Source organism: Metarhizium album (assembly GCF_000804445.1).
Source record: "Metarhizium album ARSEF 1941 chromosome Unknown scaffold_47, whole genome shotgun sequence".
Lineage (NCBI taxonomy): Eukaryota > Fungi > Ascomycota > Sordariomycetes > Hypocreales > Clavicipitaceae > Metarhizium > Metarhizium album.
The window spans coordinates 15430-28631 of NW_024467621.1; the positions used below are offsets into that span (position 1 = coordinate 15430).

The 13202-nt window shown below is 50.7% G+C and overlaps 2 protein-coding genes across 2 annotated transcripts; one reads left to right on the forward strand and one right to left on the reverse strand.

Annotated features, from left to right (window-relative positions):
* Positions 1-503: 503 nt before the first annotated feature.
* On the forward strand, positions 504-3395 carry MAM_08214 (uncharacterized protein; the record flags this gene model as incomplete). The annotated part of the gene is made up of 1 exon (XM_040827012.1): positions 504-3395. The coding sequence occupies one exon, from the start codon at positions 504-506 to the stop codon at positions 3393-3395; it is 2892 nt and encodes a 963-aa protein (XP_040674973.1).
* A 754-nt stretch (positions 3396-4149) lies between these two features.
* Positions 4150-12356, reverse strand: MAM_08215 (conidial pigment polyketide synthase PksP/Alb1; the record flags this gene model as incomplete). Its single annotated transcript, XM_040827013.1, has 9 exons — positions 4150-5775; positions 5827-6585; positions 6639-8863; positions 8925-9070; positions 9148-9296; positions 9337-10284; positions 10336-10651; positions 11922-12118; positions 12183-12356. 9 exons carry the CDS (start codon positions 12354-12356, stop codon positions 4150-4152), a joined length of 6540 nt encoding a protein of 2179 aa, XP_040674974.1.
* Between the last annotated feature and the right edge of the window lie 846 nt (positions 12357-13202).

The window sequence follows — 13202 nt, forward strand, 5'->3', positions numbered from 1 at the left end:
GTGTTGTGTACCGTTCCAACATGTCCCAAGTAAGAATCACGCACATTGACTGTGTGGAATGTCATAGCTTATCTATTAAGTCCTCCATAAGCCCTTCACAGGAAAATAAGTCAAGGCTTGAAGTCTTCCTAACTAGCCTAAAGAGTCTTGCATTATCCAAAGGGAATTGCTACACGGGCATGACACTTTGGCTACACGGGCATGACTCTTACACGGGCATGACTTTTACCACTTCTGATTGGTCGCATTGTCTCTGTTAACGACGCTGGATTCTGCCACCTCAGCCGCAAGTACCTGGGCCATTTTAACCTTGCTTCTGTGTAAATTACTTCATTTCGGCTAAGCTACTACGCAGCAACCCAGTGGTCGCGCAGTCGGGGCGACCCCCTCGAGCTTGCTTTCTTCATTTTCGTAGCTTTTAATAAACCATAATACGGCACCCTATGCTGTAGAGATAGCGACCAATTCTTTCACTACAATCTTGTTCTCTTCTCAAGACGTCAATGTCTTTGCCTCGCACACCTCCTCGCAGGTCGCGGAGCCCTAGTCCCAGTGATCAATCACAAAGAGGAAAGCGACACAAATCCAGTCGGCGACGCAGATCTAGTCCTTCCACAGTTGAAGACCGACCACAATCCGCGAGTAGCTCTGCTACGAGTATCGGTCAGTTCTACGGCCTCGGGGACGAAAATGCACTCGATAACCTGTTCGCCTCTTTCCCGCAAACACTTTCAAGTCTCCCACACCCCCATGGTTCACAGGGCCGCCATGAGCCTGCATGGGGCCTTCGATCTGACTATGAGATATATCTTCAAAATGACTTCTTCCGTGGAAAAAGATGGAGCCAGCGAGTCAGAGCGCTTATACCAGGCCCAGAATTTGATCCATTCGCCTCTGAACCTCCCGAATCACCCCCATCCGCCCAGCATCTCCCAACAAGGACAAGAGCCGAGTTCGAGTCCGCAATGCGCATAGTACGAGAGGTTACCGGCGAAGGTCGAAGGCTAACTGTAGACCTTGCTCGATCATACGAACGTGTACAAGCTTGGCGAGAGAGATGGGGATGGTCACCATTAAGTTTCGAAGCATATGACTCTCCTCCACCGTACTCTCCACCTCGTAGGTCACCCACACAACCTCCTCGAATATCACCGACGCCCGAAAATATTAGTTCCTCGCCTATGCGACAGTCTCTATCTCCCGCCCCGGAGCCAATTCCGAACCCAATAATCCCTGGCGACCCAGCGCCCTCGGCCGAAGTTCTTTTTAAAACAACCAACGCATTTGCAAAGGAGAACGGATTTGGTATTATTCGGCGGAATAAATATTCCTATAAGGGACGGTTGATTAGGTACTCCATTCAATGCGACCGGTTTGGACAATCTCGGGCCTCGGGGGGTTCTGGTCTTCGAACCCGAAGGTCTCGGAAGTGTGATTGCAAATGGATGATAATTGCTGAAGCCCTAGAGGAAGGCAAGTGGCTTCTTCGACAACATAGAGACCCGAAACATCACCAGCATAACCATGAACGGAGTATTACGCCATCTGCGCATGTTTCCCACCGCCGCCTTACTACACCAGTTAAAGCAACCATCGAGTCAGCAAGCCGTCGCGCGGGTATTCGAGCCAGTGATGTAGCTGCTATGGTTGAGGAGCAATTCCCCGATACAACACTCCTGCGGAAGGATATCTATAATGCCCGTTCGTTCATTAACCGAGAGAAGCTAAATGGCTATACACCTACTGCGGCATTGATCAAACTCTTTGATGAGAAGAAGATCCCATACATCGCGAAATGGGCCGATGATGATCCAGATAGACTGCTTGGTCTTGTCTGGACCTTTCCGTACTGTCTACAGATGTGGAAGCGCTTCCCCGAGGTTATTAGCTTTGATAACACATATAACACTAATCGCTTCAAGCTTCCTTTATTCCAGGCTACTGGCCAAACCTGTCTTGGAACTGTGTTCAATGCTGCATTTGGCTTAATAGATAACGAGAGGAGGGAGGGGTTCCAATTCCTTGCAGAGAGTGTTCGCAAGCTCATTACAAAACACTCACTCAGGGAACCAGATGTCATCATCACAGACTTCGACAAGGCTATGAAAGCTGCCGTTAATGATCAGTTTCCAAATGCACAGCAACAGCTTTGTATTCATCATATCCTTTCAAACGTTTTGCTTAAATCGAAGACTAGGTGGACGGGCCAACGTGAGGACAGTACTACTAGCCCTAGCGCTAGTGACAGTGAAGACATTCCCTCACAGGCGGATGGCGGGTTGAGCACTACAGATAAGCATCTGATCGAAGATCGGTCGAGTAGTGATAAGATTCCTCATACTTACCAAGGCGTTGTTTTAATGTGGAAAAAGGTTCTCTATGCCGAGACTGAGGAAGCGTTTGAGCAGGCATGGAGAGATCTTTGTAAAGAGTTCGACGACCAACGAGCGATCTTACAATACCTCTACTCGACTTATATGCCTGTTAGTGCTCAATGGGCACGTTGCTTTATCCGTCGTTATCGTAACTTCGGAATCCGAGTTACGTCCGGCACAGAAGCAAGCAACAATAATATCAAAAGCTATCTATTAAATGGCATGAGCCACCTCTACCGACTCGTCGAGGCAATGCAGGATATGATACATGACCAAGAACGTGCCTTTAAGGATGCCTGTGGACAGGATGATGTCCTGACTGCTCCACAATACCTAGGTTCGATGGGAAACTATCTTGGTGAACTACGAACAACCATGTCATCGAAAGGACTTGGGTTAATCAACAAGCAATACTGTATTGCTCGCAAATTTCTGCCGACGGGGAAGAATCCCTTCCCCGACTCTATTGGACTTTGCGACGACGACTGTACGGTCTCTATTGAGCTGGGAATCCCATGCTATCATAAAGTCTACGCAAAGCTAGATTCTGACACACGTTTCACTAAATGGGAGGTCCACCCACGCTGGCGACTACGGGAATCGGCATCTCAAGATCCATACCGACGAATTCTTGACCCGAAAGTTGCCACTGCACTACGTGGAAGGCCAAAGAATACAGCGCAGGTTATCCCAGAAAGCCTAGCTATTACATCAAGTAGCCGATCTGATAATCAACCAAGTGGGCGACGAGGTCGACCGCCAGGAAGTCTCAATAAGCCAACTCTTGCTAGGAGAGTGCATAAAGCTACTCGAGAAACCATCACACAAACTGGTGGCCAAATTGGCATCTCAGCCCAGCAAGGGCCAGGTAGACCTTCTAAAGTCCTAAATGCTGGGAATACGACAGGCGTGCGGTACAGTGGACGGAGGACGCAACGAAACATTCGCAGGACAAGGAGTCAATGGGAACTGGCTAAGAGTGATGACGAAGATCCAGATTGTATCGTTGTGAGGCAATAAATTAAGTAGACCACATCACGTCTTTTGCCAGTATTTGACAGTTACTGGCTAACAGTACAAGGACGGTAGTTTAATCCGAAATGCAGGCTTGCAAGATAGCAGAAGACCAATCGCGCCCACAACGATAAGTGACTGCAATTCATGGTGATGTAGGAGCTTGTTAGTGAAGTTGGCTACACCGCCTTTCCGAGGAAGTATCTGTGGGGCCAAGAAAGTATGCGACCAATCAGAAGTGGTAAAAGTCATGCCCGTGTAAGAGTCATGCCCGTGTAGCCAAAGTGTCATGCCCGTGTAGCAATTCCCTATCCAAAAGTTCTCTGAACACGTCAAGGAGCTATGCATTAAGTCTAAGCCCGCGGACTAACACTTATCTCCCCTGTCGTCCACGTTAGGCCCTGCCTTTCGATAGCCTTGCCAGGTACGCTTCTTCCAAATCCTGAAGTACACTACGGTAGCCGGTGTTTAACCCCTTGGGCTCCTAAATTGCTCATGGCCACGTCTTGCGGCCACAATGACATAATTTCCAGCCTCCACAATACGGAGTCGGAATAGAAACTGATTGGTAGTAACTAATTTCGCCAAGCCAGGAAGCATTTTGTTAGCAGAGAACACAAAGCCATGTCCTATTTTAGGAAGCCTTTGTGTTGGGTTAAAAGTTGGGCAGGAGGTCGAGATGGAATAATGGTACTAATCAAATCAAGGTCAAGCACAAACTATCAATCTTGTATATTACAGTCAATAAAAGAGGGGAAAACTATTTAAAGGCACTTCTAATAAAAGCTGCAACACGCTCGGCGTTCTTGCCCCTGCGTAGCATCGTAAAATGATTCGCATCCTGGATTCGTTCAGTTAAAAGCCTCCCCTCACCGAGCAAAATATCCCAACTATTGCCTCCAAAGTTGGTTCGATTTTCAAGCAACCACCTCATCTCACGAGGATCATCATCTCTGTATTCTGGGCGTGCATCGATGCCCTTGCATAAACCATCCTCAGCCCAGAGTATGTACGTCATCGGTGGTGGTGTAGTGCTATCGAGGGCTTTATCCCAGGGTACTGGCTTCCACTGATCGAGGGCGTCAATAAATGCAAGGAAATGTGCTAGTAGCCAGTCCGGCGCCTTGCCTTCACCAAAGAGCCCCAAGCCATTAACGAAGTCGAACAGCCGTGGTGGCAGCTTCTCAAGACCTATTGGATTAGGAGAATCGAGGAGAATAAGACGCTCGACAGCTTCACCTTCTCGAGTAAATTGGATTGCTGCTTCGTAGGCACAAATCCCTCCCGCAGACCACCCCCCCAGGTTGTACGGCCCGTGAGGCGCCCTGCGTCTGATTTCTCCGACGTAGAGCGAAGCAAGGCCTTTGAGGCCAAACTGAACCAGTTTTTCGGCCGACTTGAGCCAAGGGCAGTTGAGACCATACACACAAATGTCTCTGCCGACCGCACTAATGGTGGCGTAAGAAGTTGCCGAGCCCGAGCCATCTGGTAGGAGGAACAACGTATAGAGCGCAGACTTGGGACTACCTTGCAGGAGCGTTGACGTCGCGTGGTATTTCTTCAAGTCTGCAGACTCCCCTAGTCCGATTTCAGGTTCAATCTCTTGCTCAAAGACGTGCTTGAAAGAACTATACGTAGGGTGAGCAACGAAAAAGTCACCTTCCAAGTCAAGGTCCAACTCTTCGCGCAGGCGACTGAGTACAGTCAGCGACATGAGTGAATCCATGCCTAGTTCACCAAGATTAGCGTCGCTTTTGATGACGCTCATCGACACGCCAATCTCCTCTGCTATAATAGCGCACAAGTCTTCGCACGGACTGCTGGACATTGAGCCCAGCGGGCTTTGAGCCGGAGGAGTGGTCACGTCGCTGCTCATTGCCGCGACGGAGTCACTCCTGGGGGAAACGCCCCCAGAAACATTCGACTCGCCAGAGGACTGGTAAGATGCCAAAGTGTCCAAGCCAAGGTGAACAGCAAAGTCGCCGACGGTTGCGCAAGTTTCGAAGACCGAGGACTCGATATCCAGGTCGAGTTCCTCACGAAGTCGTCCGGAAATTGTCAGGGAGAGAAGAGAGTCAACACCGTAGTCTGCGAAGACGAGATCATATTGAAGACTAGTCAGGGGAATACCAATCTCCTCAGATAAAATCCTGAGAACAGCATGCATAGGATCTATTGCAGTAGTGGCCGACTTCAAAGCCGCGTCAAGCTTCAGAGGTTCAATGCTACTGTGTTGAGCGAGCTGAGCTGAAGATGCCGGGCTTGATCCCTGCGGAGGTTTCGCTCTAGAGATAGTAGCGTTGGGACTGGCATGGTCTCGTGTCTTGTTTGGAGATTTTGGCGCCGGCATCGCAGCGTCGAGCACCCTTCGAGGAACACCTTGGAACTACGGTAAGTTAGCAACGAAACGATGGTGATGCAACAAGATACGGCTTACCGTGATACTGCCGCAGACGCCAACGATGCCCTCATCGTCAAAAATGTACACGTCTCCGGCGTACGTGGTACCTTCGATGCATCGCATTCTGACATATGTGCGATAGGTCTTGTCTTTGCAGAATTTCCTCACTGTCCTGAAAGACTGCCAGCCATGGTTGATAAACACTTGGTCTAGAGGTGTTTTTGAATGGCCGTTCATCAGGAAACCAGCAAGTTGCCCGCAGCTGTCCACCCACATGGGATTGCATCGAAAGTTGCCCTCATCGACTTGAAATTGGACTAGAGCCGTCGCCTCGAAGTCTTCGGTGTTCACAATCGCCTCCTTCATGCCTTTGTACGCGCTGCTGTACTCAACCAAGCTGGAGAAAAGCTTGTATATAACGCCAGAAGACAAGCGGCTGTTGAGACCTTGATCGGCTTTCTCTTTGAGCCACTCAATACTTCGCTCGACGTAATATTGGGTACTATCCCAACTTCTAAGCCAGGCTCTGGATTCCCCGAAGCAAAGGCTAGACTTGGCATGGTCGACTGTCTTGTTTCCCTTGGCGTTGATGCTGTATATTGACATGGTCGCAGATTTGCTCGCAGTCATGTCGTGGACAACGTCAATCCTCAGGAGCATAGGCAGGCCCTCTTTATGAACCAGAGGCTTATTTACCACCATTTCTTGGACGTCTACCGAGTGGTCCTTGAGGTCCGCACGATATTTATCGAGAATATAGGTACCCAAGGTCACTCCAAAGTCTGCGTATAACGACTGAAACAACGTTAGGAGAGAAGCATGTAAGATAGATGGACGCGTGTACGTACAGAAGTGCAAACGCGATTGCCATTGACAACGTGTCCGTATACAACTTCACGCAACTGTTCGCTTGTAAACTCACACTCTGCCGTCAAAGCGACAGTTTCTCTGTCAACAGACTCACGGACAATTCGGTGGACTGAGGCAGTTGAGAAACTAGAGACGGGCGCTGGGGAGGGAGCCGCAGCTGGGACGGGAGGGTCGCCTCGTGTCAGCAACCAATCATGCACATATTCGATCCAGTATCGTTTGTTATCCCAGCTATAAGCTGGTAGCCGCAATACTTCTTTACAACATTCAAAGTCGTGGTGATACTCATCCCATGCGACAGACAAGCCTTTCGAGTATAAAGTTGCCAGACTTGAAGCGAGAACTTGCCACCCGTCGTGACTACGCATCAAAGACGGGACAGCAGTGACATCATGATTGATGTTGGCTTTAACAAGCATCGAGCACACTGTGTGAGGGCCTATCTCGATCCAGGCCGTCTTTTCAGAGACCAAACCGTCGGACTTGGCCGACTGTAGAATCCCACGGAAGTTGACGGTTTGCCGGCAGTGACGCTTCACGTGGCTGGCCTCAGACGTTAGTGTCTCGCCGGGAAGCAAAGACTTGCCCTGTAGAGGACATCCGATTGGCACACATGGGGAATGGAACTTGACTTGAGAGGCTATGGCCCCAAGCTCGTCCAGAATGGGTTCGACCTGACTCGAGTGGAATGCAAACGGGACATTAACTCTTGTTGCTTTGATGCCCTTGTCCAAGAGCCTCTCAGACAGCCGGTCAATATCGTCGACGCGGCCACTAACAACAGTATCCTGCGGACTGTTGATGCAAGCAATGTCGTGAACATCTGCATCCAAGTATGCTTGGACATCCTCAGCACTGCTCCGGACCGCCAGCATTGCGTGGCTTCCTATGCTGCACTTGTTCTGAAGCAGGCGGGCCCTCATGCCAACCAGGTAGATGGTATCGCTTGCCGTAAGAGCACCAGAGACCTTGAGTGCTGCGAAGTGACCTAGACTGTGACCAACGACATAGCTTGGCTGCATGCCGAAGGCGATCCAGAGGCTTGCGAGTGCCATCTGCACGCATACAGTGCCAAGTTGGACGACGAGTGGCTCGAGGTGCTCAATAGCAACTGATCCGTCGACGAGTGGCATAATCGAGGGGAAGCCGTGACGTTGCGCCAATATGTCGTACGAGTCGATCTCGCCGCGGAAAATCGTGTAGTGTAGCAAGTGCTTGCCCATGGCACCGTACTGAGACCCCTGACCGCTGAAAACAAAAGCGACGGCGGACTCGGATGAACATCTGCAGCTGTCTCGCCTGAGCTCCGTGTCCAGAGCACTCAATAGCTCCTCGGGTTTTGCGGCCGGTATGGCGACGCGGAATGGGTGGTGCATCCGCCGAGCAGTAGTTGTGTAAGACAGCTTGGACATGAAGCTTTCGGAACTCGATGTCTTCTGAACAAACGCCTTTAGCTTCTCCAAGTTGCCTCTGAGCGATTGAATACATTTGGCAGATGTTGTCACGACGTGGGCAGTCCGGGAATCCCGTTGCGATGAGGCTGCCGCGAGTGGAGGGTAGTCCTCCACAAGCAATGCGGTGTTGCCTCCAGCCGCGGAAAAGTTGTTGACAAAGACACGGCGTATATTGTCGAATTCACGACGCCTCCCCCACCGGGTGGCGGTCTTGGCTATGTGGACGTTGCGTTGCTCCAAATCAGTCGGGAATCTATGGTTGATTTTGCTCTTGATGCCACAGTGGGGTGGGATCATATTTTTTTCCATCATCAACAGGACTTTGATCAGTGATGTGACTCCGGATGCAGATTCCGAGTGGCCAACATTTGCCTTTGCGGAGCCCAGATGAAGGCTTTCATGTGGCAGGCGCCTGGGACCGGTCGACGGAGCGAAGCAATTCAGAACCGACGTCATCTCAGTTGCATCGCCGGCTTGTGTTCCTGTGCCATGCATCTCGACGTAGCTGACTTGGTGAGGATGGACGCCGGACTCGCACAGCAGCTTCGAGAAAATCTCCTCCTGTGCTCCGCTGTGCGGTCTAGTAATGGAAACGGACTCGGCAGAGTGATTGGTATGAGCGCCTGAAATGACACCGAGGATGGGATCGTGGTCTGCCATGGCATCCTCAAGCCTCTTCAGAACAACAGTTGCAACCGCGTCCGCTCGACAGTAGCCGTCGGCTTCGTCATCGAAGTTGTTGCAGTTGCCTTTTGACTACCGTGTTAGCCGGGAGTACAGCCACGATTTGACACGTCAACGTGCGCGTACCTTTTCTTGAAAGAAAATGCCCGCGATCCAACCCCACAAAGCTGTCAGGGTTAGACATTACATTCGTGCCACCGGCAACGGCTGTGTCACATTCATTTCTCCAGATGGAATTGCAAGCCAAGTGGATTGCCGCTAGGCTTGATGAGCTGTTCGCGGAGTAGGAGAAGGTGTTAGTTGAAGCCGACCACGACAAACAGGCTGAAACGGCGGCCACGAAGCTTACCATGCAGTATCGACGCTCACTGATGGACCGCAGTATTTGAAGAAGTAGTTGATTTTTCCGGGTGTAAATGCTCGGTTCCCGCCTGTAGTAAGGTTGGCCTTCGTGTAAGGAAAGGGTTTGCATTGCGGCTTGCAGACTGAAGCCCTTACCTGGTATAAAGTAAGTGTCGACATTCTGGCCGCAACTAACTTCTCTGTAGTCATCGCTAGTCATGCCGTAGAACACCCCAACGCGGTCTCGTTGGGTTGAGGGCGTCCTACCGGCAACAACGCCTGCTGACTCGAGAGCCTCGTACGCGGTTGTCAGAGCCAGTCGTTGGCCAGGGTCGGACTGTTCGGCCTCCTTGGGCGAGATGTTGAAAAACTTGGCGTCAAACAGCCCGGGCTCGTTGATCCAGCATCCGTGCATGACCTTGCAAGTGTTCTTCTTCTTGCCGGTGGGGTCATAGTACAGCTCTCCGTCGTATCTGTCTTTCGGGACGGGCCGATGGACATCAAGCCCTTTGTATAGGACGGCCCAGAATGCTTCCACGTCTGCAGCCTCGGGGAATCTTCCAGACATGCCTATGATGGCGATCTTGGAGTCGCCGGGGTTAGTAGCTGGGGCGGATTTTGAACCTCCATCGGCCGCAGTGCCTTCCATGATGCTGTCAACTATCGAGACGCAGTCCGCCAGAACCGGCGAAAAGGACATTTTGAGGCTTGTGCAAACGCCGGTCGAGATTGGAATCAAGGCGCATCGGGACACGTCTTCGACTGCCTCAAAAACTTGCCGCATGTTCTCAGCAGCCGCCCTCAGGTCTAGCGGTAGAATGAGAATCCCCTCGACAGCCCGAAACAGCAAGTCCTGGAACCTGGTACCGCTTGACAGGCTGCCGCAAGATGAGGTGGAAATGAAAGGCAGTTTACTTGACAAGCTGCTGACGGGTCCAACCGCCTGAATAACATTCTCGACATCACTGACAGAGAAAATATGCGGTGCATGGTATGGCGCATGAACAGCAAGCGGAGTCAACCTCGGCGCCTCTACCACTTGCGAAGACCTTAAGAAGCCCTGTAAAACTGCTGGTGGGCCGCTGACGGTCCAACTGTTTTGTCCCCTTGCGCTTATGTACGGCGATGAAAGAGGCGGAATGTTCTGTCTCGTTAACAGACGGTGCCATGTTCAGAAGGAGGGTGCTCTGCCTACCGTCTTGTCTGTATAAGACGCAATGGCCTCCTCAGCAAGCGCCAGTGGCAATTGCGAGTCCGGGACTGTATATGACCATGAAGCAGAGGACGAGCAAGAAGAATTGGCCGAGGCTTGGTGACTGAACAAAGCTGCCGTTCGAGAAACCAAGAGGCCAACTTTGAGTGACACAAGGACTGCCTCTATGCCTGCCTGGACCAGCTCATCCAGGGACCGAGAAGAACTAACCGCGGCTGCTGACAATGCCCCAATACACAAACCGGAGACGTGGGTATTTGGGCCCGTTGGATATGACTTTTGGCCATCTCCGAAATAGCTGTGCGCGGTTAGTAAAAAGTCTTGCTACATGGCGAAGATGGGAGGAGGCGTCTTACTTGAAAAAACAACACAGTTGATAGATTGTTGCCAAGGTGCTCTCCAAGGCTACGCTCCTTTCTTTCTGGAGTCCTCGAGTAACAAGATTTTGAATGCTCGAGAAGGCAGGGAAGGATCGGCGCTCTGCCGTCGTAAGGCGGGCTATTTCGTGTCTCAGGGCGCAGTTGACTTGATCGACGAAGGACACCAAGTAGATGTTGCTTCGCTTCAGGAGTAAGGGCTGCAAATTCGATAAATTACAACTAGTCTGATCTCCAAAAACGAATATCCGGACGGAGTCGCCTCCGGTGTCAGGCTGCTTGATTATCACGTGCTCCATGTTGATGCAGGCAGGCGTCGAGACTCGAAGCCAACAATGTGACAGACGCGAGGTAGTTGGGCCCTAGAGGATATCAAAGATATGTATTCAACACGCCGCAATTCGACTTTTCTTGCTTTACTTTTCACTTAAGTACTAGGAACAAACTATATAATGCGAGATTACTTTGTCCATGGTCAGATAGTCATGAGGTCACCCGCATGCCATTTTGGGACAAGCCAGTAGTGAAAGCGAAGCGTTTGAAACCTTGGTACCAGACGGGGTTTGGCTGGCCGTCGGGGAAGAGTGGTCTAGAACGGTTTCTAGCTTTTAGCTTAACGATGTCGGGACGTGTCCCCGGTAGAAACAGAAGTTGTATATTTCACGCAGAGTGGTCCAAGTCCATGGGATGACCGCCTAGTCAGGAGCCGCACCATGGCGAATGGACTTTTCTTGCCCGGAATGTACACGGCGTGCCGTGGAGTGTTCGGGGATTTTTTCCTTCTTGGCTCCATCTATTCAAAGTTTCGCCCATTCAAGGTCAACTTTAACAACCGCGGTTGTGCATTCCAAAGACAGCAGGCCACGTGAACCTTAAAAGCCACAGTTTTGCATTCCAAAGACTGCAGGCAACTGAGACATATGTAAGCATGCCGACCGGCAAGTTTGACAAGATGTCATCGCGTCCGCCAAACCCTATTGCAAAAAAAAGAAAAAAATGTACCCCATGACTAGGTGATGTAAACTGACACCAAGCTTCCCTGCTTATGTTTGGCTTGATGGCCTTTTATTTAATCACAAGCTTTCCGTTATCTAGAAACTCTTCAAAATAACCAATAGTCATGCTGGACAGTAGAAACGCCATCAACAGGGGGTTTGGCCAAGATCAAGGCTGATAAGACAGATTGCTTACGTTGATCTTGAAGTGTCGGCAAACTTCTGGTGGTCAGGGGCCACCTTCTCCATGAATCGCGGATCACTCTTCATGCGCTGAAAGTCTTCCATGCACCGGAATACAAACTGCACGATGCAGTCATAATCAGACGGCTTGGAGAACTCAGGGTCACATAGCTGGGGGAGTAATCGCCGACTTTTGCTGTCGTTGTGGGTCTTGCACCGGACAAGTTAAGAATCTGGATGCTGTACCATTATTGGGAGAGTAGCGGCGCCTCACCATGTTGTACCGGACAATGCCATATTCTTCCATGAGACAGCTGACCAAGGGAGCGTGGACTTTGGTCATGTACTCTCGGTAGGCAGCCTCGCTGAGTCCCGGCCTGCGATAGGCAGTAATTGTAAGACACAGGAGTTGCTGCGAGTTCGGGGAGGCTGATTCAGTGATGGTCATTGCATCTGACGGCTGGAGAACGAAGCAAGCTATGAAAAAATGCCAAGGAGCTACTGCAAAGACGTCGGCACATGGATCCCTATAAATAGCGTACATGTCCTGTCCAAAGGAGCTGCACAAATTTGGTGATTTCCAAGTCAATGCGAGTGTGTTGCTTCATCTCAGCACAACTGACTCTGGAATTATTTTGAATATCGCAAGCCGAGTTGCTTCAGTGGTGAGTCCGACGTCCAAAGCCCGTGAATCTAGTTTGTGACCCCCAGCACGAGACTGTCGTTCAAGCTGCAACCGGCCGGTTAGTCATTGTGGCGAGAGCTTGTATGAAAAGTTAGTTTCGAAAGCTTGGCCCCAAAAGCTTCGTTGTCAGACGGCGGTATAATCATTTGTTTCATTGTTGGCGTTTCCCACCATGCCACGGCCCAGTGAGAAACAGTGGAACCAAGTCATCGGACTCGGTCTCACATGTAACCATGTCTCCGGTACGTGGTCGGAGCAAAGGCTGCCGAATAGGCGTTCGGGCCGTCGACGAAAGCGTCATGTCGGCGTGCCAATATCTTGCATGCCGATGCGAGTGCCACAGATGCCAATGCCACGATCGTGGATGCCGCTGACATTACCTTGACATTACCTCAGCGTACTGTTAATATGGCTTTTCCGCCTCATGGGCCGATTTCCATCCACCTTTTTTTCAACTCTGTGTCGTGTTCCTGTCTAGACTCGGTTTTGGCTTGCCTTTTGCGATATACCGCAAGCATCGTCGTCCGTCGTTACAGAACTGCAACCTTCAAGTGAATTACTGTCTTTTCTTGAATCTGATACGCGCTCCCCAGTGTATGATTTCCTGTC